Raw genomic sequence first — 26395 nt, 5'->3', positions numbered from 1 at the left:
CCTGGGTCCTACAGTATTTCCAGGCACAGAATAAATAAGAAATTTACTGCACTTTTGTTTGATCTGTATAAGTAAAAATTTCTCAAACAAATGAAATAAAGGCTCCGCTGGATCCTGACAAAAGAAAATCTTAGCCCATGAACCAATTTTTAGACTTGAGTTGGTTTGTAGACCAGAACCCCCTGAAAGATCTCCTTAATAAATTGTGTGTGTGTGTGTGTGTGTGTGTGTGTGTGTGTGTGTGTGTGTGTGTTGGGGGCAGTGATAGGGGAGTGGGGAGAGGAGAAGGGGAGCGGGAAGGAAAACATGAGGGATGGAAGATTGAATTGGGTAATGGACAGAAAGGGAGAGCAAGGAAAGAGATGTCTTGATAGAAGGAACCATTGTGGAGTTAGCAAAAAATCAGGCTCTAGGGAAATTACCAGGAATACACAAGGATGATCCCAACTAAGCATCTAAGCAATAGTGGAGAGGGTACCTAAACTTCACTTCGCCTGTAATCAGATTAATTATTACCTTAATTGTCATCATAGAACCTTCATCCCATAACTAATGAAAGCAGATGCAGAGATCCACAGCTAAGCACTTTGCCAGTCAAAGAGAGGGAAGAGTGAATTATGAGCAAAGGGGCCAAGACCATGATGGAGAAACCCACAGAAACAAATGACTTGAGCCAGTGGGAACTCACTGACCCTGAACTGACAGCTGGGGAACCAGCAAAAGACAAGTGATATGACAGACTTTGTTGACTCATGGGAGGCCTCACCCTCTCTGAGGAGTGGATGGGGGGGTGGAGTGGGGAGAAGGTGGGAGGAGTGAGAGGATGGAAAGGAAAGGGAACTAGGATTGGTATGTAAAATAAGATGAAGAAGAAGAAGAAGAAGAAGAAGAAGAAGAAGAAGAAGAAGAAGAAGAAGAAGAAGAAGAAGAAGAGTTTCCCCAAGGAAGAACCTAAAGAATTTTACAGTTAGCTTTCTCTAGTTTTTCTCCAGAGGGACCTAAGGCCTTTTATAAGGATAACTATGCTGGGGGAAAGGAAACAATCAGACTTTCTGTGATCTTTTGGGTACTGGTTCTGAATTAATGCTGATTCCAGGAGACTCCAGGAAACATGTGGCCCTCCAGTTAAAGGAGAGACTTATAGAGGTCAGGTCAATGGAGATTTGACCAAAGTCAGACTTACAGTTGGTCTGGTAGGTCTTCTAGGTCCTTGAACTCATCCTGTCCCAGAATGTGTAGCTGGGATAGATATACCTAGAAATTGGCAGAATTCTCACATTGGCTCCCTAACCTGTAGAGTGAGGGCTATTATGGGCTATTATGGTTGGAAAGACCAAATGGAAGGCTTTAGAGTTGGCTCTGCCAGGAAAAATAGTGAATTAAAAACAATATTGCATCACTGGAGGAACTTCAGAAATTAGTGCCACCATCAAGGATTTGAAAGCTGCTGCAGTAGGAACCACCACCCACCTCTCCCTTTAACTCTGTCTGGCCAGTGTAGAAGACAGATGGATCATGGAGAATGACAGTTGATTATTGGAAACTCAATAAAGCAGTGACTCCAATTACATCTGCTATACCAGATGGGGCGTCCTTACTTGAGCAGATTAACACAACTCATAGTACACATTATGCAACTATTGATCTAGTAAATCAATAGTAAATCCTTTTCTCAGTATCTGTCCCTAAGAACCAGCAGAAACAGTTTGTTTTCAGTTGGCAAGTCCAGCAGTATACCTTTACAGTTTTGCTTCAAAGATGGATATATTAACTCTTAAACCCTGGGTTATTATTTAATTTGAAGGGATCTTGATCATCACTCTTCCACAAAATATCACATTGGTTCACTTTATGATTAGACCAAGTGAACAGGTCACAACCACATTGGACTTGTTGAGAACACATATGTGCATAAGAGGATGGTGTCATAGGGTTTTTATTGCTGTGAAGAGACACTATTGTAGGCAGAGTTTTCCTGTCTTGACCACCTGCTCCCAAATAACCACACAGATTATTAAGATTACTTATAAATGCTCAGCCAATAGCTCAGGCTTGCTACTAATTAGCTCTTACAACTTAACCCATTTTTGTTAGTCTATAGGCTGCCCTGAGGCTTGTGACTTTTGTCTCTATCCCATTTTGTGAGTCAGATTTGTTCTAAATCTGACTGGTGACTCCTCTCACTCTGCCCTTCTTCATCTCATCAGTCTTAGTTTGACTTCCCAACTAACTTTATCCTGTTCAGCTATTGGCCAGTCAGCTTGTTTATTAAACCAATCATAATGACATATATTCACACAGTGTACAGAAGGGTTATCCACAGCATTTCCCCCTTTTTTATCTAATTAAAAGGGAGGTTTTGACTTTAACATAGTAAAATTATATACAACAAAATAGTTATCAAGTAAAAATTACAATTACAATATTCCATTCTATTTGTATTTGGCACAATTAGAGAAAATACTCTATTATCTATCTTATTGTGGTGACTCTAAAGTTTTATATATAATTTTCTTTTTATCATAACTAAGGAAAACTAGAAGTTTAACTATTTAGTCTTTAATTCCATCAAAGACCTCAGAAGGATGAAATGTTACCTAATGACAAGGACATCAGGCTGTTTGAACAATCACCCAAAGTTTATCTGTAATGTTGGGGTATCCAATTCTGGCCTGGAGGTCTAGCATATCTGATAGACTTTCCTTTGAAGCAAGGAAATTTGAATGACTGACCTATCTTGTCTTGGCAAAATTTGGCAGTCACTATTTTGTGTCAATAATTGTGGCAAGCACAATTTCTTTGCCCATATGGATAGCTTTTGCCATAAATAAAAAAATAAACTCCATATGGAGCTTCTTCAGTACCCATCATCTTCTCTGAAGTAGATTGTTGTTTCCAGGAGCAGACATGTCTCATTGTCATGAAAAGCCTTAGGTTAGAAACATATTAAATGCCATATTCTGCAGGTCTTTGAAGTGTTTGAAGACTATCTATCTATCTATCTATCTATCTATCTATCTATCTATCTATCTATCTAAACGTATCTGTTTAACCTTGAAAACACACCTAATATGACTATAAGGAAGTAGGGGGTAGGAAAGGGAATAGCTCCACTCATTATCACCCCTCTAGTGATGTACCAGAAAACATTTTGCTTACTGTTCCCATGACCTTAAAAGAACTGACAATGTGCACATAGATGTCAAAGAAACAAGAAGTTTTATTTTAAGAGACAGTACAGGGTTACTACAAAGGAGCAGCAGGCTACCTGAGCTAGAATTCACAAGAGCAATATGTTATTATGTGTTCTAAGGGATCCTTTTATAGGATCCATGAGGAGTCAGTTGATAGGGGTAGGGTAGGTGTGGTTTTCTGCTGTGATTGACAGGCTTAAGTAATATAAGCTTTTCTGCATTATGCATGCCATTTTTCACAATGCATTTGATTTAATCATATGCATTCATAATCTTGCGTAGGCATATGATGGTAAGTAGAGAGTTTTCCTGAAAAGGTCAGAGAATATAGTTTGTCTTACTATGCATATTCTCTAAGTGGTTCAGGCTGCCTTATCTCCTTTCCTCTAGTTACTGAATATGTTTGAATAAAAACCAACTATGACAGTTTGGATGAGAATGTCCCCCATAGGTTCATATGTTTTAAGGTGTAGTCCATACTTGGTGGTACTGTTTGGGAAATATTAGGAGCTATGACCCTGTTGGTACATCACTGGGGTGGATGTTGAGGTTTCTTTTCTTGATTGAAAATAGATTTTTTTTCATACAATATATTTTTGTTTATGGTTTCCCCTATGATCACTCCTCCCAGATCCTCCTCACATACCCAAATTTACAATCTTCCCCTCCTTCAGTAGAGAACAGGTACTGCGGTACTTTTAATAGGAATGAACCCCAAAGGCTCAAATATTTGAATGCTTGATCATTAGGGAATAGTGGTACTTGAGAGAGATTAGGAGGTGTGGCCTTGGTGGAGTAGGTATGGCTTTGTTAGAGGAAGTGTGTCATTAGGGGTGGGCTTTAGGGTTTCAAATGCTCAAGTCAGGTCTCTCTCTTCCTGCTGCCTGCTGATCTGAATATAGAATTCTTAGCTACCTCTCCAGCACCATGTCTGTCTGCATGCTGCTTTTTGCTGTGACAATAATGGACTAAACCTCTGAATGTAAGCAAGCTCCAGTTAAATACTTTCTTTTATAAGAGTTGTTGTGATCATGGCATCTCTTCACAGCAATAAAACACTGACAGGAATCTACAAAAATCAAGTAAGATAAAATACAAACAAACAGAAAACAAGAGCCAGAGGAAAAGCACTAGAAACACATACCCTGCAGACACATTCACACACACAGAAAACACATAAAGACAAAATCAGAAACCATAATAAATAAACAAAAGACCTGTCAGGTAAAACAAATGCCCAAATAAAACATTATGAGACAAAAACCTTCCAAAAAGTCAATGAGTTCACTTTTGGTTGGTCATCTACTGCTGACATGGGGCCTGCTCTTAAGCATGGTTTGTATACACAATGAGATTCTTTCGGAAAAAATCAATTTTCTCTTTTGAGTGGTTGTCAATTGGTGATAGCTTCTGGGTTGGGATGGGGGGCTTGTGTCTACTTCCTCTTTCACCACTGGGACTCCAGATGGCTTAGTTCTGTGCAGCCACTGTACATGCTGCCATAGTCTTTGTGAATTTATCTGTGTACCAATCCTGTTGTGTCTAAAAGCCCGTGCTTCCTTGGTTCTTACAATCTTTCCATCTCCTCTTCCTTAGAGTTCCCTGAGTCCAGAGGGAAGGGATTTGGTGGAGACCTCACGGAGTGTTTCAAGGTCTCCCACTTTCTGCATATTGTTCAGTTGCGGGTCTCTGTATTCGTTCCTATATACTGCAGAGGAAGCTTCTCTGGTGGTGGCCGAGGAAGGCACTGATCTATGAGCATAGAAGAATATCATTAGGAGTCATTTTTATTGCTATATTCCTCTAGCCGAACAGTAGTGCTTGGTTTCCCTCTAGGTGTGTGGCCTATTTAGCCTCAGGTTCTTGGCGGTCTGAGCAGTGTTGTGCATGGGTTCCATCTCAGGGAGTGGTTAGTTACTCCCACAACTTTTATGCCACTATTGCACCAGTGTATCTTGCTGGAAGTCCACCACTAAAGACTGAATAGTTTGTAGCCAGACTGGATTACCAGGATTTTCCTCTGGCAGTGTGCAGAGTGCCTTCCAGTACCATGAACACTATTCAGTAGAAATGAAGATTCCAGGTAGGCACCATGTGCTCTACTTTTCCATGTGCAGTGAGCTATGTGGATGTTTCTTCAGCAATAGGGCATTGCTGTCAGTGTGTGTAGAGCAAGTAATAGCCGTGGTTGTTAGGGAGTTTCCAAGGGAACCCTTTGTCCAACAACTTGATTAGACGTAACCCATTCCTGGCACTGGGACCTCGAAATTTCAAAAGTCCTCATCATTCTCAGTTGTACTGCTTTAATAAAATGCTGATTGGCCAGTAGCCAGGCAGGAGGTAGAGGTGGGGTGATGAGAACAGGAGAATTCTGGGAAGAGAAAAGACTCAGTCTGCAGCCCTCACCCAAATGCAGAGGAAGCAAAATGAGAATACTTCGCTGATAAAAGGTACCAACTCATATGGCTGACACAGACAAGAATTATGGGTTAATGTAGCATGTAAGAGTTAATAAGAAGCCTGAGCTAATAGGCCAACCAGTTTATGATTAATGTAGACCTCTGTGTATTTCTTTGGGACTGAATGGCTGTGGGACAAGGCAGGAGAGAAATTTCTGCCAACAAGTTTCCTTGGTCATCGTGTCTCTTAACAGCAATGGAAAAAAAATAACTAAGACACCAACAATAAAATGGAAGTAATCACCAAATTGTTAGAAAGTTGTAACTTATTCTATGTTTTGAAGTGGGGCGTACATGCAGGTTGGACTCCTAGGTTGCTAGATGCATTGCTAGCAGAGGTATAAGTGTATAGCCCAAGTCAAGTGGTGTCCCAGATTGTTAAGTCATTCCCTATGCTTTCCTACATCAGAATGACTTATCAGCCTCTATTCGGAGAAAGACTAATTTGAACTGGGTTTCTTGGCCCTATAAAAAATTCAAAATGACTAACCAAATCAACTTCTGAGAGCAAAACAATTAAGCCTTATTCAGAACAGGTGTGGATTTGCTGCTGCTTATAGTTCATCCTTCTCTCCTTTCTTCTAGAAGTCTCTACCCCCTTTCTTTCTGCAAAACACAGGTCCAGAGACGCGGTGGACACCGGCACGCAGACGCAGCGGATGTGGGATAGTCCAAGTATGAAACAGTGAAGCCCACACTGAGAGCAGATCGCCCCATTACAATTAAGTCAAGTAGGTTCTTTGGGGCCTGGCCTGCAGAGTGGTAGGCCTTTTATTGGTGAGGTCCAAAGGCAAATGGGAAGCCTGGTCCTGTCCCTGAAGACCCTCCTGAATGGGGAGAGTGTTCTTGGCCTGTGGCGGGACACAGGAAACAGAGCAGGGGGCATTTTGTAAGCGGGGTCCCTGGACAGCAGAAAAACCTGATCCTGTTTTAAAAGACCCATTAGATAGCATTGATAGGAGGAGATGGGCAGGCGCCAAGGCAAGAATTCACCCAACAATCTTAAAATCACAACCCAAGGAATTCAACATTGCTAACACTGCCTACAATAACTCAGGCATCTAGCAACCATTCACCAGCACAACTCAAAGAAGAGAGACACACAAACTCTACTACCAAAAACAATAAGAATAACCAGAGTAAACAACCACTGGTCATTAATATCACTTAATATTAATGGTCTCAATTCACCTATAAAAAGGCACAGGCTAAGAGATTGGATATGAAAACAGGATCCAACATTCTGCTGTTTGCAAGAAACACACCTCAACCACAAAGACAGGCATCTACTCAGAGTAAAGGGTTGGGAAAAGGTCTTTCAAGCAAATGGTCCTAAGAAAAAAGCAGCTGTGCCCATACTAATTTCTAACAAAACTGACTTCAAACTAAAATCAATCAGAAGAGATCAAGATGGACACTTTATACTCATAACAGGAACAATTCATCAGGATGAAGTCTCAATCCTGAATATCTACGCCCCTAATATAAAAGCACCCACTTATGTAAAAAAAATATTACTAAAACTCAAGGCAGACATCAAACCACACACACTAGTAGTAGGAGACTTCAACACACCTCTCTCACCAATGGACAGGTCAATCAGACAGAAACCTAATAGAGAATTAAGAGAATTGTTGGAGGTAATGAAGCAAATGGACTTAACAGACATCTATAGAATACTCCACCCAAATAGGAAAGAATATACCTTCTTCTCTGCAGCTCATGGAACCTTCTCGAAAATTGACCACATACTTGGAAACAAAGGAAACCTCCACAGATACAAAAAAAATATCAGTGTCCACCTGTGTCTTATCAGATAACCACGGATTAAAGTTAGAAGGCAACAACAATGCTACCCCCAGAAAGCAGACAAACTCATGGAAACTGAACAGTCAACTACTGAACCACACCTGGGTCAAGGAAGAAATTAAGAAAGAAATTAAAGTCTTTCTTGAAGTTAATGAAAATAAAGAGACAACATACTCAAACCTATGGGACACGATGAAAGCAGTGCTAAGAGGAAAGTTCATAGCACTAAGTGCCCACTTAAAGAAAACGGAGAAAGCATACATTAGGGACTTAACAGCACACCTGAAAGCTCTAGAAAAGAAAGAAGAAGACGTGCCCAAGAAGAGTAGAAGACTGGAAATCATCAAACTGAGGGCGGAAATCAACAAAATAGAAACACAGAAAACAGTCCAAAGAATCAATGAAACAAAAAGTTGGTTCTTGGAGAAAATCAACAAGATCAACAAACCCCTATCCAAACTAATTAAACAACAGAGAGAGAACACGCAAATAAATAAGATCAGAAATGAAAAGGGGGACATAACCACAGACACAGAGGAAATTCAGAGAATCATTAGATCTTACTACAAAAGCCTGTATGCCACAAAACTGGAAAATGCAAAAGAGATGAACATTTTTTTAGATAAGTACCAAAGCTAAACCAAGACCAGGTGAACGATCTAAATAGACCTGTTAGTCACAAAGAATTAGAAACGGTTATCAAAAATCTCCCTTCCAAAAAAAGCCCAGGACCAGATGGTTTCAATGCATATTTCTACCAGAACTTCCAAGAAGAGCTAATACCTATACGCCTTAATGTATTTCACAATATAGAAACAGAAGAGTCATTGCCAAATTCCTTTTATGAAGCTACAGTTACCCTGATACCAAAACCACACAAAGACCCAACCAAGAAAGAGAATTACAGGCCTATCTCACTCATGAATATTGATGCAAAAATTCTCAATAAAACACTGGCAAACCGAATCCAAGAACACATTAGAAAAATCATCCATTATGATCAAGTAGGCTTCATCCCAGAGATGCAGGGCTGGTTCAACATACGCAAATCTATCAATGTAATCCACCATATAAATAAACTGAAAGAAAAAAACCATATGATCATTTCATTAGATGCTGAAAAAGCATTCTACAAAATTCAACACCCCTTTATGATAAAGGCCTTGGAGAGATTAGGGATACAAGGATCATACCTAAACATAATAAAATCTATATACAGCAAGCCGACAGCTAACATCAAATTAAACGGAGAGAAACTCAAAGCCATCCCACTAAACTCAGGAACACGACAAGGTTGTCCACTCTCTCCATACCTCTTCAATATAGTGCTTGAAGTTCTAGCAATAGCAATAAGACAACATAAGGGGATCGAGGGGATTCGAATTGGAAAGGAAGAAGTTAAACTTTCGTTATTTGCAAATGATATGATAGTGTACATAAGCGACCCCAAAACCTCTACCAAAGAACTCCTACAGCTGATAAACACCTTTAGTAATGTGGCAGGATACAAGATCAACTCCAAAAAATCAGTTGCCTTCCTATACACTAAGGATAAGGAAGTAGAGAGGGAAATCAGAGAAGCATTACCTTTCACGATAGCCACAAATAGCATAAAATATCTTGGGGTAACTATGACCAAGGAAGTGAAAGATCTATTTGACAAGAACTTTAAGTCTTTGAAGAAAGAAATTGAAGAGGACACCAGAAAATGGAAGGATCTCCCTTGCTCTTGGATTGGGAGGATCAACATAGTAAAAATGGCAATTCTACCCAAAGCAATCTATAGATTCAATGCAATCCCCATCAAAATCCCATCAAAATTCTTCACAGATCTGGAAAAGACAATAATCAACTTTATATGGAAAAACAAAAAACCCAGGATAGCCAAAACAATATTATACAATAAAGGATTGTCTGGAGGCATTACCATCCCTGACTTCAAACTCTAGTACAGAGCTACAGTATTGAAAACAGCTTGGTATTGGCATAAAAACAGAGAAGTCGACCAATGGAATCGAATAGAAGACCCTGACTTTAACTCACAAACCTATGAACACCTGATTTTCGATAAAGGAGCTAAAAGTATACAATGGAAAAAAGAGAACATCTTCAACAAATTGTGCTGGCAAAACTGGATGTCAATCTGTAGAAGAATGAAAATAGATCCATATCTATCACCATGCACAAAACTCAAGTCCAAATGGATTAAAGACCTCAATATCAGTTCGAACACCCTGAACCTGATAGAAGAGAAAGTGGGAAGTACTCTACAACACATGGGCACAGGAGACCACTTCCTACGTATAACCCCAGCAGCACAGACATTAAGGGCCTCATTGAATAAATGGAACCTCCTGAGACTGCGAAGCTTCTGTAAAGCAAAGGACACTGTCACTAAGATAAAAAGGCAACCCACTGACTGGGAGAAGATCTTCACCAACCCCGCAACTGACAAAGGTCTGATCTCCAAAATATATAAAGAACTCAAGAAACTAGACCATAAAAGGCTAATCAACCCAATAATAAAATGGGGCACTGAGCTGAACAGAGAATTCTCAACAGAAGAAGTTCAAATGGCCAAAAGACACTTAAGATCATGCTGAACTTCCTTAGTGATCAGGGAAATGCAAATCAAGACAACTTTAAGATACCATCTTACACCTGTCAGAATGGCTAAAATAAAAAACACCAATGATAGTCTTTGCTGGAGAGGGTGTAGAGAAAGGGGTACACTCATCCATTGCTGGTGGGAAGGCAAACTTGTGCAACCACTCTGGAAAGCAGTGTGGCGGTTTCTCAGGAAATTTGGGATCAACCTACCCCTGGACCCAGCAATACCACTCTTGGGAATATACCCAAGAGATGCCCTATCATACAACAAAAGTATATGCTCAACTATGTTCATAGCAGCATTGTTTGTAATAGCCAGAACCTGGAAACAACCTAGATGCCCTTCAATGGAAAAATGGATGAAGAAAGTATGGAATATATACATATTAGAGTACTACTCAGCAGTAAAGAACAATGACTTCTTGAATTTTGCATGCAAATGGATGGAAATAGAAAACACTATCCTGAGTGAGGTAAGCCAGACCCAAAAAGAGGAACATGGGATGTACTCACTCATATTTGGTTTCTAGCCATAAACAAAGGACATTGAGCCTATAATTCGTGATCCCAGAGAAGCTAAATAAGAAGGTGAACCCAAAGAAAAACATATAGGCATCCTCCTGAATATTAACCTTCATCAGGCGATGAAAGGAGACAGAGACAGAGACAGAGACCCACATTGGAGCACCAGACTGAAATCTCAAGGTCCAAATCAGAAGCAGAAGGAGAGAGAGCACGAGCAAGGAACTCAGGACCACAAGGGGTGCACCCACACACTGAGACAACAGGGATGTTCTATCAGGAACTCACCAAGGCCAGCTGGCCTGGGTCTGAAAAAGCATGGGATAAAACCGGACTCGTTGAACATAGAGGACAGTGAGGACTACTGAGAACTCAAGAACAATGGCAATGGGTTTTTGATCCTACTGCACGTACTGGCTTTGTGGGAGCCTAGGCAGTTTGGATGCTCACCTTACTAGACCTGGATGAAGGTGGGAGGTCCTTGAACTTCCCACAGGGCAGGGAACCCTGATTGCTCTTCGGGCTGACGAGGGAGGAGGACTTGATGAGGGACGGGGAGGGAAATGGGAATCGGTGGTGGGGAGGAGGCAGAAATCTTTAATAAATAAATAAAAATAAATAACTAATTTAAAAAACAACACAGGTTCAACAATCCTACTCCCATTTGGTTCCCAGGAGGCTGGCTGTCCCATGTCTTTCATCACCTCCTCAGGTCTATTGCTGAGCTTTGGCCTGCATGATTGTTGGCTGCCTCCTGTGCTCTTCTCATTCTACAGCGTTTGGCGATTTGCTTCATCAATGATGGCAGCTAGTCCTATTTCAGCAGCAGTGATCTTCTTTGCTTCCCCCAAATCTGTGTGTTGTTGACAGTAGGGTGGAAATTTCACTTCTTCTTCAAGTGGTAAAGCTTCCAGCACTCGGGAGGCAGAGGCAGGCGGATCTCTGTGAGTTCGAGACCAGCCTGGTCTACAAGAGCTAGTTCCAGGAAAGGCTCCAAAACCACAGAGAAACCCTGTCTCGAAAAACCAAAAAAAAAACAAAAAACAAGTGGTAAAGCTTCTTATTGCTCTTCCCCAAGTGAACGGAATGACAGTAATGAAAACTGACTTCCCGATGATGCTTGCTACCAGCTTATTTGGGAATTTTCCATGCTGGCCAAGTGGTCATAGCTCATAGGATCTTAAATTTCATAGTCTGTCTCAGCATAGGTAGCAAGTTCAAAAATGGGTGAAATAACCTGAAGTCTCAGCTGGGTGTTATGCCGCACACCCATAGGTTATAGGATTATAACACGTATAGGTTATAGGATTATATGTCAAGGTCTGGTCTCGACAAAATCACCTCTTTGACTGGAAGTTATTCCCAGCCCCTGAATGTTGCAGAGGGCTGCTTGTTCATCCTGGCCGCCCAGAACTACATAGAAACTGCATTAATTAAATCGTTGCTCAGCCCATTAGCTCTAACTTCTTATTGGCTAACTCTTACATCTTAATTTAACCTATTTCTAGTAATCTGTGTATCGCCACGTGGCTGTGGCTTACTGGCAAGTTTCCAACCGGCTGGCATGTGTCTCTGGCGGGGCTCCATGGCTTCTCTCCCCCTCCACCTCCTTTCTCCCTGCATTCAGTTTAGTTTTCCCTGCCTACCTATGTTCTGCCCTGCTATAGGTCCAAAGCAGTTTTTTTATTCATTAATGGTAATCATAGCATAAGTGGGAGATCTCATATCACCTGACATTCACTTTGGAATGTTTGAGTGGAAAGTTCCATTTCAAGCCCCCTCCCCTGGGAGGGGGGGATCAAAGTTGTGTGTCACCATCGTCCAGCAATAAATGATTCTTAACTGTATGATTATTTGGTAAATAATTCCAAACACTACGTTTATTGTTTTGTTTGAGGCCAGTTCTCACTATATAGCACTGGCTGCTCTGGATATTCAGTGTGTAGGTAGAAAAAATTATCCTCAAAGTTGTGGCCATCCTCTGGCCTGTGCCTTCTGAGTGCTGGGAATAGAGGTGTGTACCACCACACTCAGCTCTATATATCACTTTAATTTATGACTGCATGTTATTGTGCCTCTCATTATCTATGGTAAGGCCTCGAATCTCCTCTCTTCTCTCTGCTCTGTATACAGTTCCCATTCTTCACATTACGTCTTGCGAGTAAGAAAATCCAATATCAGATCTCTGAACTGAAAGGAATGTGCTGGAATGAGTTAGGGTAGCCTTTGGTCCTTCATGACGGCTACTCAGAGTGACGCATAAACCATGCCAAGGGCAGCTAGACCCCACAGATAAGAGCACAGGACCAGCTGAGTCCTGACTTCTGCCGCTGTATAATGCTGTTTATGCAGAGGATGAACAAAAGGAGGGCATTAGCTGATTTTCAGGCCTTTAACGTTATCCTGTGTATTTTCCTTTTGTTAAACAAATTGAATAAGCAAATGTTAAACTGATTCTTTGAGGCTGAGTGCGAAGGCTCGGGCTGGTGACCCCAACACTTGAGAGCTGAAGCAGGAGGACTGTTACCAGTTCTAGGTCAGCCTGGGCGACTGTCTCCAAACATAAGGAAAAAATAGAAAAAAAAAGTGATTGCCCAAGACAGTAATTGCAGAAATGACTAAAAACCCTTAGTAGGCATTATCAAATAACGACTTTTGTCCTCCGATTCTAACAAGCTGTTTGAGATGTCAATTTCAGATGAGCTATTATGATTTATTGACTCCATGAATATTTAGTGAATGATTAGTGTCAGGCACTTTATCATAGTCTGGAGACTCGGCGAACAAAACCAGACAGGGACGTCGTCCTTTACTTTCCCATGGGGGGAAGATGGACCTGGAGAGGCTGAATACTGATTAAAAAGAGAATCAAATAGGGAAGAGGCTGGGTGCTACTACCAGGACCAGTACTCTAAGGATAGGTGTTCAGTGGTACGAGTGATTTAACTTCAACTGTGGAACCATGCACACGAAGAGAAGTTTCCTCAAGGACGAGAGGCTGGGGTTTAAAATTGAGAAAACCTTTGGGTCAAAACAAAAGAACTAAAGACACAACCTGCATGGTACAGGCACAGACCTGGTAGGGGTCACAAGATGGAGGAGAGCCCACCTGCAGAGGTCATTGTGGGTTATATTGGATTTATATCATTTCAAACTTGGGGTGAAAAGAGTAGAAATCTAGGCAATTTCTACAAACAGTCAAGCAAGGAGAATGAAGTTCCTTGGTATATTGGTTTCCTAGGGAGGATTCAAGACAAAGGCCCCAAGGAAAGCTCCGGTACAGTGGGATTCATCTCTTCTTCCCTGGAGCTTTTAATTCTGGCCAAGATTCATTCTGCTCTAGTGAGGCCCAGCCAAAGTTTATTACTTAAATTTGGAAGTGAACGATTTCCGGTTATTGCCCAATGCATTGTGACTGTGATTTCCCATTCTTCCACAGGTACACAACTGAGCACTCTGTGGCTCAATCTTAACTGTAACTAAAATGACTTACCTGCCCCAATTGTACAGGTATTATGACTAAATGCTAATGATATTTATACAAAGCAGTTAACTAGGCACACAGTATTTTAAAAGTGAATTTTTATTATGATTTATATTAAAAATTTGTGTTGGATGTATTTGTTAGCGTAAAGGCTTAAGGTGCACAATGGATGTCTTTTCTCCGTCTACTTTTATTGAGATAGTGTCTGACACAGAACCAGAGGTTCACTGTCTGGATAGGCTAGCTGACTTCAGCAACCCCACTCCCCAGAGCAGAGGTTACAGGAGTTAGCTGTCACCTTGGCCTCTGACTTGTGTTCTGGTGTTTTGACCTCTGCTCCTTGATGGCATGCCCTTTACTGACTGAACCATCTCCCTTGCCTATTGCAATTTTTAAGTGCTCCTTCATGCCAGATTTCAGTGTGGTGTGAGAACCCAAGGGGAAGTGGGAGGAAGATGCTTCTTGGAGCTCCTTTCTGGAGGTCAGTGAGGTCAAAGCTATTTCCTGTGTTAAAGACAGGGTCTTCCTACGTAGTCCTCGCTGGCCTGGCATTCTTCCCTGTAGACAAGATTGGCCTCAAACTCAGTTTCTGTTACGTGAGTGCCTGGATTAAAGGTGTGCACCACCACAGCCCACCAAAGTATTTCCTCATTCTCTCAAAGTATGGTGGGACTGTCCATAACTATTCAAAAAACGGACAGTACCAAAACTCACAAGCAGCTAGACGATCCAATGGTTTTCAAAAGGAGACATTAGTTTTCTCACTCAATTTTTTATTTTTGAAGTTACTTGTCATGTATTTAGACATAAATACAATTAACGTTGATATACCCTACGGAAACACAAATTCATTCAGCCCTCTTTTTTTTTTTTTTTTTTTTTTTTTTTTAGGCGTAAGGCGATCGCTGTTCTGATGCAATCCATGTTTGAACAATCACAGACACCACAACTTGCTCTCCAAGTCCACACAGCTTTTTGCAGTGGTTACCTCACCTTGGACTGAACTTCTTCCGTTTCTGCCTGTCAAACGTCCCAGTCCACCTAAAACATGTGGTGACGCCCATGGTGACCCCAGGCCAGCCCAGAGTTAACCTCCCAGCGCGGACTGAGGCTCCGGTTAGGCATCCGGACTTCCGGCTCCGCCAGGCCACACCCGGCCGCTTCCAGGCTGCAGCCGCCCGGAAGGCCACACCAGACGCTAGACCCAGAGAGGGCGTTTCTGGCGCGCCCCGCCTCGTGAGGACCTAGCCACGCCCACTCCTAGGGGCGTGGTCTCCGACCGGCGCGGGAAAAGGGGCCGGCGCCGCGTGTGCGCGCTCAGCCGGCGGTCGCGCGCAGCACGTTCGGGGTGGGGATGGCGGCGGCGGCGGCGGCGGCGGCGGCGGCTGGGAGCGGGACGCCCAGAGAGGAGGATGCTCCTGGAGGGGAGGCCGCGGCTACGCAGGCCCAAGCCCCGACGACTGCACCCGGGGCTCGGCTCTCCAGGCTGCCTCTGGCCAGAGTGAAGGCTCTGGTGAAGGCGGACCCTGACGTAACGCTCGCGGGACAGGAAGCCATCTTTATCCTGGCTCGTGCCGCGGTACGGCGGGAAAGCAAGGGCGCCGGGGTCGGGGGGCGTGGCGCGAGGGGGCGTGGCTCAGGGCGTGGCCTGGCGGGCCCAGGTGTGCCCACCTGACTTCTCAAGAGGCCTGGGAAGGCGGCTGCAGGGCCCTTTGAGTTTGTTGGCCACTCGTGTCTTAACGAGGGCCCACTCAACTTTAGTGTGCGTCTCCGGTGGCTCATGTAGAGCCTGAATGGGTCTACAGTGATTGAGTGGAGTGGATTCATAAGTATCAGCAGGAGGAGGATGAACCGGCTAGTCTATTAGGGGAAGGAATAGCAGAAGTATCATGAAGTTAAGGGCAACCTTAGCTCTAGAACTTTCCTGAATGATAGAATCGCTCTCACCCTTCGTGCTCCGCTTATACACAAGGTCACCCCCCCCCCCCCCATCAACTAATCTTTCCTCTGCTTGTTTGCTTCGCAGGAACTGTTCGTGGAGACTATCGCAAAGGATGCTTACTGCTGTGCTCAACAAGGAAAGAGGAAAACCCTCCAGAGGAGAGATTTGGGTAAAGTCCCTGGGGTTCCTCAGGGTGGACATGGGGACCATGGGCTAGGTTGGCTTTTTTTCTTGATTCGTTCGTTTTGGTTTTTCGAGACAGGGTGTCTCCGTGTAATAACACCTAGCTAGAACTTTGCTCTGTAGACCAGGCTGGCCTGGAACTCACAGAGATCCACCTGCCTCTGCTTGTGAGTGCTGGGATTAAAGACATGCGCCATCACTCCCTGCCGGCTAGACTTTCTTACACCTGCTTCACAAGGCATCACAGGCCTGGGGAAGTTTGGGTTTTGATTTATTCATCTAGCTGGCAACCCTTGCACATGCATAAGCTTTTACAGACCGTATCTCTCACTTCTGTCTTGCCAAGCTCTTTTTCTTTAGAAAGAGTAACTTTAGAGTGGAGAGAAAAGTGGATTTAGGTACTAAACAGGACTGTAGGAGGTCTTATGACTAGAGAGTGTTTGCGTGGGCTTTTATAGAGAGACAGTTAATACGTGAGAATTAGTAGTGTAAAAATGGATCTCACAACATCAAGGTATATATTTTATAATAATGTCATTTGCATAAAACCCCCTATCTTTATGCAAGTAAAGATTGTGGACAGTATAGTTTTGGGTCTGAGGTCCAAGTGCCAAGAGCTAATCAATATTCCCTTTTCTTGTGTTTCAGATAATGCAATAGAAGCTGTGGATGAATTTGCTTTTCTAGAAGGTGAGTTCACCGTTAGCACAGATCTTTTCCCTGCAGGTGATGTGAGTCCAAACCTTATAGAAACAGATTCCTGCGTTTCCTCTGTACATGGAAATAATTCTCCCTGCTTCCTATTTTTAGGAAAAAAAGAAACATTTTCCATTCTTGGGAGTTAGAGAATTCTGGGAAATTGTTATTGTTAGCTTAAAAGGAGAAGGGGAGTATAAAAACACTGGCGGAGTTAGCAGGATTTAGGGTTTGAATCCTACGTAAATCTCCATCCCTAAATATCAGCCTTGCCCCTTGTCGTGTTAGGAATTAGAAACAATTTGTAGATTTTTTAAAGATTAATTTTTATTTATGTGTCTGTGTTTTTGTTTGAGTATATGATATGCCACATGTCTGCAGGTACCCATAGGGTCAGAAGCGGGCATCCAATCCCCTGGAGCTGGAGTTACAGGTGGTTGTTAGCTGCTAAACAGTGCTGGGAACTGAATTCCGGTCCTCTGGAGGAGCAGCAACACTCCAATCACCGAGTGATCTCTCCACCCTCAGTTCCTAACTTTTAAAGACAGGGGCTCCTGTAGCTCAGCACTGTGAACTCAGCTTCAAGTGACCTTGAATTCCTTTTCTTCATCACCTCCCATGTGGTAGTAAATAATAATAATATAATGATCTGATGCTTGTTACTTACTCTTCACTCTGTTCTGCCTCTCTGTGTTCCTTACACTCTATATGTTCTTTTCAAATGTCTTCTAAGATCCCTTCCCAATGGCTGCTTCAAGTCTAGATTTTTGAGAATTCTTAAGTTGTAGATCTTTGTCTTTCCACCTATTTGTCTTAAAAATAACTTCAGTTAATGGTCGTAGCCCAGTGTATGGTCATTCTTGGCATTGTTCTGTATATGCTTGAAGAGACTATTCTTGTTGCTAGGTCCAAGGCCAAGGGATACTGTGCAGATATTCTGTTTTGTTTACTTATTTTACTTATTGCCTGTTAAATTCTTCAGTCACAACTGCAGGTTATTTTCACTTCCAATTCTGTTTCTGTTTTTTATGTAAGACCATGTGGTTAGGTTTGTAAAAGTTCAATATTATATTGTTTGTGACAATATTTAATTTATAGATTGACTGATGTTGTTTCTAGTAGTGATTTTGAGGCTCCCGCTTAAAGGGTGTTATTCCACTTCCCATTTGGACACTCTGAGGTTTGACTGTTGCTTCCCTCAGCCTGCCAAACAGCTACCCAGCCGTCTTTCAGATTGGCAGATGCCTTCAGGGCCACCACAGCTTTGGAGCTGGCCTGACTTTGTGACATGGCCCTCTCTAGGTTGCAGGTTTGTGTGATGATTCGTTTTCAATTATTGAGAAATTTTATTTTTATTTTTTTTTTTAATTAATTAATTAATTTTTTTTGGTTTTTCGAGACAGGGTTTCTCTGTAGCTACGGAGCCTGTCCTTGAACTAGCTCTTGTAGACCAGGCTGGCCTCGAACTCACAAAGATCCACCTGTCTCTGCCTCCCGAGTGCTGGGATTAAAGGCGTGTGCCACCACCGCCCGGTGAGAAATTTTATTTTTATAATAAGTTTAGCTTTGTTCCTTGCTCTCAACAGAGATTTGCCAAAGTTGCAAGGCATGGTGGCTCATGCTTGTGAATCCCAGACCTTAGGACACTGAGGCAGGAGGATTTTAAATTTGAGGCCAGCCTATGCTACAAAGGAACTCCAATCCATCCTAATCAGTGACTTGCTTCCTCAGACAACAACACAAAATCCCAAAGAAATTTATGATTTTTTTAGTTAGAAGTGTCTCTGGTTTGATTTTTTTTCTAATGTTTAGTTCCCTGAAATATGCTTTATTATATAATTAATAACTTTGGCCTCTCCTTGTACTGTGTAGGCTCCTTCAGTGTTTTTCCTGTGCCAACATGGGAGGGTAATAAGGCTTCTTGGGGAGCTGTGTCTGGAAATCGGTGTGTTGTTGCTCTGCAGCCTTCCTCCAGGGTGGATAGAAGAGGCAGTGGATGCCATGTCCAGGCCCTACAAGCCAGAGTCAGAGTGCTCCCTGGCGTGCGCTTGCCGAAGGCTGCCCAGATAGGCAGGTCACTTGGTTATTTTGAAGAAACTCCTGTGCTTTTCTTCTTCTTTTCCATATATGGTAACTCCCTACCTTGTGCCTACACGGAGGATTGTAGGAGGCGTGTGGGGAGGCAAGCCTGTGTCACGTGGGTCATTAGCTCCTTTCCTCTCACTTCTGTGTCAGCCTTCCTAATGCCGCAGCCCTTTAAGATAGTTCCTCATGTTGTGCTGACCCAACCATAAAATTATTTTTGTTGTGACTTCATAACTAACTTTGTACTGTAATAAATATATTTGGAGATAAGATAAGGGGTTCTGACCCATAAATTGAGAACCGCTGGCCTAGGGCCTTCTGCTGGTTCTGGGGTGGGAGATAGTGCCTCTTTCTTGCATCCCCCCTCTCTATCAGGCACAAGTCTTTTTTGCTCTATTTATAAATACGCTTCAGTGAGATGTTGATCATTCCTTTTCTGTTGTTGAATTTGCCCACCTGCTATTGGATCTTGGTTCTCTGTTGTGGATTTATGTCTTTTTAAAAGCTTTTTCTCTTTTGGATAGAATCTTGGAGGGTATGCAGACCTGTGTGCTCAGGTGCCCAGTGTAATCTAGGACCTTCTGAGAAGAGACTAGAGGGACTGGAGAGATGGCTCAGCAGTTAAGACTACTTTAGCAGAGGCTCCCAGTTCAGTTTCAGTACCCACACTGTGACTCCAGCTGCAGGGCATCTTGATGCCTTCTTCTGGTCTAATTGGGCATTGTATATGCACATTCACATACAAAAATACATGTAATTAAAAGGGAATCTTTTCAAATTATAAATGCTTTGCTTAGAGAACCTTTATCAGTTTTTAGTGTTCACTGAGTAATGCATCAGTTATTTAGCTCTCCCCAGCTTTAACTCCAGCCCCGAGTCCAGTTCTGTGCACTGGTAGCTTAGTCCCAGATGACTCCTTCTCTAATGGCATCTCCCCGCGGGTCTTTTGGACCAGTATTCTTCATTCCTCAGTGGAACTGCCGTTACCAGGAACGCCCATGTGCTTTAACTTTGCCCAATGTGTGACCCCCCCAGGCTGAGACACTGTGCTTTACACATTGCCCTTTCTGCTTTAGGTACCTTGGATTGATTACGGAGCTGGATGACTTGGTGAGCCTTTGCTGCATCCTTCATCTTTCCCTGTGCAAGCCTCAGCTTTGGAGAGAGTCTGCGCGTGCACACAATCTTCTACTTTACCCAAGCTGCAGACTTCTCCACAAAGTCTTCCCTTCCTCAGTATGTCTTCCATAGCCTGGATGTAGCCTACGCTGCTTGGGGCAGCGATGAAAGGACTGTTCCGCATAAGTGTGGCTCAGTGAGTGAGGAGACCAGAATAAAGGTCTTTGGTCAGCTTCGTTTCTGTGTCTTATGGTCCTGCCTTGCTCTTGCCCTGTGACCAGAGAACCCTGTGGTCAGGCACAGACTTTTCCTCATCTACCAACCATCCTGAGTCAACGTTTTTATTAACTTTGTTCTTTCTCAGCATGTCATTGGAATGTGGGTCTATAATTTATGGGATACTCTAACTCCTCCTTAGGAGTCGAATCAATGTGGTCCTTAGTTTTATTGAAGTATAATTCATGTGTCATAAACAATTTAAACTGTAAAGTTCAGTGTTTCTTTAATATTCATAGGTATGTGTAGCGACTGAACATCTTCCTGTGAACAGATTCACATGAGTTTTTTGTTTGACAAGATTTAGATTGTTATTTAAATTTTATCTAAGCTATCATATGTATTTGTACCCTTTCCTTTAAGTTGTGAGATATACATAATATAAAGCTTCCCATTTGAGCTGCTTTCCAGTGTGTTCTCGGTGGCGTTGAATATATCAGTGTTGCACATCTGTCGTCATCCTCCGCCTCCAGAGCTTTGTAGTAACGGTCTCAGCCTGGAACATCAGGTGCTGTGCCTGTGTGAGGTGTGGGTGGTGTAGCTGGAGCACTTAGAGTGTTCAGGAAGGCAACAGAAAGCCTTGGCTGGTGCTTCTTACAGTATTCCACAGTGTAGATATCTTTTAATACCAAGTCTGAAGGCTGTTTTCTCTAGAATAATAAACTCAGTTTTGTAACATGTTAAAAATAAACTTTCAGAAAAATACTAGGTTTATAGAAAGTGTGTTTGGGTCCTGCTTACAGAGTCCCCGTGGTTGACATTTCAGTGTTACCTGGAACTGACATTAACGGGTTACTGTTTGTTCAGTTCAGGTTTTTATTTGAATTTTACTACTTTTCCATTAGTATCCTTTGTTTTGAGAGCTAATCCAGAGTATTAAATTATTCTTGCTTCTTTTGTCTCCCCAGTCTTTCAAGTTTCTTAGTTTTGTTTTTAATTTGTGTGTGGTTGCACATCTGCTGTTATGTGGGTTCCAGGGATCAGACTTGGGTCATCAGGCCTGAATGGTTGGGCAGTGAGTGACTGCTTTACCTGCTGTTCCATCTTGCCAGCTCTGTTTTCTTGTCTGTCTGTCTGTCTATCTGTCTGTCTCTTTTTAAACTGAGTGTGTGTGCCTGTGCCTATGGGAGCAGGAGCAGATTGTAAGTGCCAGTATTTACTTACCACCGGGACAACGTCACCCGATATGGTTGTGAGGAATTAAATCAGGCTGGTTGGAGGGGCTGCAGCACAACTGAGGCTGTGACAATTTTATTGAGAGCAATCAGACTTTGTATACTTTTATCAGAAACAACATAATGGCACTGTCAGGATCAGTATAGTTGTATTGCCAGAATACAATGAAATTTGCAAGGTGTACAGGGTACACAAGATTAATGTCTAAGACCAATTCTCCTGTCAGGTTTCCATGCTTCCTTGGCTTCTGAGGGAACATACAGGGAAACACAGAGTGGCCTGAACGCTCTACTGCCTGAGGGAGTGTGCCAGTCTCTCAGGAACTGTAAGGAACACAGTGCTCAGGAGCCACAGACGCTAACCTGAAAACCTCTTGACGACTGCCTCAAGGCGGTTAGACCAAGCCAACTCAGTGGTGCCCTGCGGCAGGTGCTTTTTCTTGTTGGGCTATCTTGCTGGCCCTTTCCTTATTTTTTATTCCATTGACAGCCTTGCCTAATGCTGGCCAAGGACCCTGTAGCCTCTTCCCCAGCCCGGTTTGTGTTTTTTTTTCCTGTGACTAGTTAAACCTGTAACTGCATATAATTTTGAGTGTTTCACAAACCCAGCAATAGGCCTGTTATTACAGATATTTGAAAGGGCACACTTTTATTCAAGAGGAAGTTAAAATGACAGGTTTTGGCCAATAGTGGGAGAGACCAATAGTGTATGTTATCAGCATTTCTTTCTATAGCAAGGTTAATGTTGGTATTTATTTTCATTTGTGTGTGTGCATGTGTGTGTGTGTGGTGTGCATGCATGTTCACATATGTGTGTAAGCCAGAGTTTGGTTGTCTTCTTAGTCATTCCACTTTATTTATTGAGGCAAGGTCTCTAAGTTAAACTCCGAGCTTGCAGTTTGCTAGTCTGATTAATCTAGCCAACTAGCTCTGGTCCCAGCAGCTCCGACCTGCCTCTGTGTTGGGCTTATTGGTGGGTTGCCATGCCCACCCAGCGTTTGTATGGGTGTTGGGGATCTGAACTCTGCTTCTCCTGTGGATGCAGCAAATACTTCTACCTGCTGAGCCATCTGCTTTGGCCACATTCCTGAAAAATAAAAAATTCCTTATTGATGGCATACTCTTTAAAAATATAAACTGAAAGGGTATTAGATGCTGTCACTAGAACAATATGAGTTAGTACACTTGAAATTTCCAGGCACAGTGATGCACGCCTTTGATCCCAGCACTCAGGAGGCAGAGGCCAGCAGATCTGAGTTCAAGGCCAGCCTGCTCTGCAGAATGAGTTTCAGGACAGTTCAGGCTACACAGAGAAACTCTGTCTCGAAATGAATGAATGAATGAATGAATGAATAAATAAATCGATAAATAAACAAGATTAGGTAGATAAAACCATCATATGGGACTAGAGAGTTGGTTCGTGGTTAAGAACACTTGTTGCTCTTACAGAGCACACGGGTTGGTTCCCAGTTCCACATAACAACTAAAAACCATCCCTAACTTTAGTTCCAGGGGATCTGACATGCTCTTCCGACCTCTGTGGATACCAGGCACCCACGTGGTGTGCTTACACACCTGCAGGCAAAACACTCTTACCCATAAAATAGGTTACAAAAGCAATGCCATTATTTTAAAAAGTAGTAGTATTGAGCCAGGCATGGTGGCACATGCCTTTACTCCCAGCAGGCATGAGGCAGAGGCAGGTGGATCTCCAAGTGTGAGGTCAGTCTGGTCTACATAGTGAGACCCTGTCTCAAAGGAAAAAAAAAGTTAGTATTGAATTCATTAGGACATTTTAATTTTTGTTTCTACTTTTGAGTGCTAGGTCATGTAAAATGCATGTAAAATCTACATGTAAGTGCAGCAGACTAACAGGTGTCTTATTTCCTGATCTTTAGACCTTTTTCCCCTGGTGACATGCCTGTGATGTCATATTACAGGCAAAAACAAAACAAGCAAAAAAAAAAAAACAAACGAAAAAAAATGTAGATTATAATTTAGTTTGACTAGTCAATTGACTTTAAAGTTGATTATGTTGGGGTGTAGATGGAGCTGCGGGCTGCGTTCCTGCCACCCAGCTCCCGGCCGCCTGGTTAGCTTATGCCCCAAAATAACGACACACAAACTGTATTCATATAAACACTGCTTGGCCCATATCTATTAATGTGTGTAGCACCACGAGGTACGCTTACCAGGAAGATTCTAGCCTACGTCCATCCTGGGTCCGAGCTTCATCGCAGTTGCCCTGGAGAGGAGAGCATGGTGTCTGAGCTCACTTCCTCTTCCTCCCAGCATTCCATTCTGTTTACTCCACCCACCTAAAGGCTGGCCTATCAAATGGGCCAAGGCAGTTTCTTTATTAGCCAATGACAATTACACATTCCCTGAAAAGCAGCAGCGCTTTCTCTTGGCCGAGGGTAAAAGGATGTCAAAGTCAAGCAGGAGAGAAAAGGCCTTTCTTAACTGTTGCGGGTTTTGTGGATATGGGGAACAATGAGTCAACGCGGGCAGTGTTCTGAGGCTAAGATCAATGGTGGCCTGCATGGATAGACTCTCACTCAGATCTGCCGTAATGACAAGTCGGGAGTTTTCCAGGAGATGGTCTGGTCACTGTGGCCCTAGCATCTGGCTTTGGTGGGAGCTTTCTCTGCTAATCTCAGTCCAGTGAGTTTGCCACAGCCCCTAGCCCCACCCCAGCCTTCATGTTCTGGGTAGTGCTTTGTTGCTGGGAGCTCTTGTCCCTGCTGCATGTGACTTCCAAGTTCTTTTACTGGCATAAAAGTAAGCGGGCTCTTGAAATATAAACATCCAGGACAGGCTCCAAAGCCACAGAGAAACCCTGTCTCGAAAACCAAAAAAAAAAAAAGAAATATAAACATCCAGTCACTGTCATGGCTAGCAGCGTGTCACTGTGGTTTTAATTTGCATTTATCAAATGGATTATGCAAATACTTAGTCCCAGTCCCACCACATACATATTTTAATGTCTGCTGAGTAATTCTTACTTGTGTTCCGCTCTGTTGGTGAGTTGACTTAAATGAGGCTCTTAGGACTCCCTGTGTTTTTGCTTTTTAAGACTGGAGCAGCAGGACTTCCCTTGTCAGGATCTCCTGTGTTCTCAGTGTCATTCATGGGCTAATGGACCAGAAGGGGTTGGGCACTTCCAGTGTGTCTGTCTGTCTGTCTGGCATGCTAGAGTGGAGCTAGATGAAGGGGAATGTGAGTCACTAAAACCCGATGCTAACATTGTAAAGCCCAATTATTATCTGTCAGCACCTTTTGTATGCCTGTGTGTGTTAGTGCACATAAGCATGCTTGCCTGAAGAGGTCAGAGGTGTCAACTGGATCCCCATGGAGCTGGAGTTATAGGCAGTTGTGAGCTGCCTGACATGGTTCTGGGAATCAAACTCCTGTCTTCTGTGAGAGAAGTTTGCGCTTTTAATCACAGAGTTATCTCTCTAACTTCAACATAGCTTTTTGAGACAAGGTCTCAAGTGTTCCAGGATGGCCTTGAAATTGCTGTGTAGACGAGGGTGACCCTGAAGTTCTAATCCTGCCTTCTTGAGTGCTGGGATCACTGGCCACTCTGTGTTCATGCTGTGCTGGGGATTAGACCCAGCCCCTTGTGCATCCTCAGCCCGAGGCCGAGTGTTATAAAGAGCATCTCATAACAAAGGTTAGAAAAATTTGCAGTCTTGTTTTTTATTTGCACTAAAACCAGGGATCTGATGGTTCCACTTCATGCTAAGTAGCTCAGAGCAGCTTGAATATAAGGCTTTTTCCCTTTTACGTTTTCTAATTATTGATTTAGAATGTTCTCTGTCTTATCTTGGGTTTTATATTTCTTCCCTCCTTTGATGGAGGAAGGTCATTGGTTAATTAATAAAGAAACTGCTTGGCCCTGATAGGTTAGAACATAGGTGGGTGGAGTAAACAGAACAGAATGCTGGGAGGAAGAGGAAATGAGCTCAGACGCCATGCTCCCCTCTCCCGGGCAGACATGATGAAGCTCTGACCCAGGGTGGACATAGGCTAGAATCTTCCCGGTAAGCGCACCTTGGTGCTATACACATTAATAGAAATGGGCCAGGCAGTGTTTAAATGAATACAGTTTGTGTGTTGTTATTTTGGGGTATAAGCTAGCCAGGCGGCCAGGAGCCGGGCTGTGGGAAGAAGCCCGCAGCTCATACTACACTCCTTTCTTATAGAAACTTGTTTTTCTTGAGGAGGTCTTTTTGTTCTATTCTTTTAATTTTGTCAGATGCAGTATGCTTGCTTCGAATTCGAAATGATGTTAGGAGAATTCTACGTTTTTAAAGAGGCAAATATTTCTCTTGGTCAATTCTTGTTTGCTTTCTATTGCTGTGATAAACCCCTGACCACAAGCAACTTGGAGGAAGAAAGGGTTTATTTCATCTTATGTTCCCATGTCCTGGTCCATCATAAAGGGAAGTCAAGGAAGGGACCTGAAACCCAGTAGCAAATTCTTGCAGGCTTGCTTCAGGCTCATGCCTAGCTAGGTCTCTTAACCTGCCCAGAGCCTAAGGATGGCACTGCCCACGGTGGGCTGAGCCCCCATATCAGTTAATTGTCAAAGTCATCTCCCACAGACGTGCCCACATACCAAGCTGATCCCGGAAGTTTCTCAATTGAGGCTTTCTTCTCTGATGAATCCAGAGTGTGTCAAGTTACAGTCAAGACAACCAGGATAAGATTTGTTAGCATACATGCGGCTCTTCATGTTGTAAAGATTGACACAGCTACAAAATAAGTTTAGCCAGTCTTAGTCATTTAAAAAATTATTATTTTTAAAATTTTAAACTTTAAAAAATTTTATTTTT

General features: G+C 42.8%; 1 protein-coding gene across 1 annotated transcript; it reads left to right on the top strand.

Moving 5' to 3' along the window:
• Positions 1-15385: 15385 nt before the first annotated feature.
• On the top strand, positions 15386-20783 carry Pole4 (DNA polymerase epsilon 4, accessory subunit). Its single transcript, XM_041638576.1, has 4 exons — positions 15386-15657; positions 16105-16189; positions 16852-16893; positions 20061-20783. Exons 1-4 carry the CDS (start codon positions 15433-15435, stop codon positions 20072-20074), a joined length of 366 nt encoding a protein of 121 aa, XP_041494510.1. The 5' UTR covers positions 15386-15432; the 3' UTR covers positions 20075-20783.
• The last annotated feature ends 5612 nt before the right edge of the window (positions 20784-26395 follow it).

The sequence above is a fragment of the Microtus oregoni genome, unplaced genomic scaffold (genome assembly GCF_018167655.1).
Source record: "Microtus oregoni isolate MIOR12 unplaced genomic scaffold, Mior012 000002F_ref0000024, whole genome shotgun sequence".
Classification (NCBI taxonomy): Eukaryota; Metazoa; Chordata; class Mammalia; order Rodentia; family Cricetidae; genus Microtus; species Microtus oregoni.
This window is presented reverse-complemented; position numbering and strand designations above follow the sequence as displayed.

Coding starts and splice junctions, on each gene's coding strand:
- Pole4 (XM_041638576.1), top strand. CDS start 15,433: ATGGCGGCGGCGGCGGCGGCGGCGGCGGCGGCTGGGAGCGGGACGCCC. Junction 15,658..16,104: donor TTATCCTGGCTCGTGCCGCG/GTACGGCGGGAA, acceptor TTTGCTTCGCAG/GAACTGTTCGTGGAGACTAT. Junction 16,190..16,851: donor CCTCCAGAGGAGAGATTTGG/GTAAAGTCCCTG, acceptor CTTGTGTTTCAG/ATAATGCAATAGAAGCTGTG.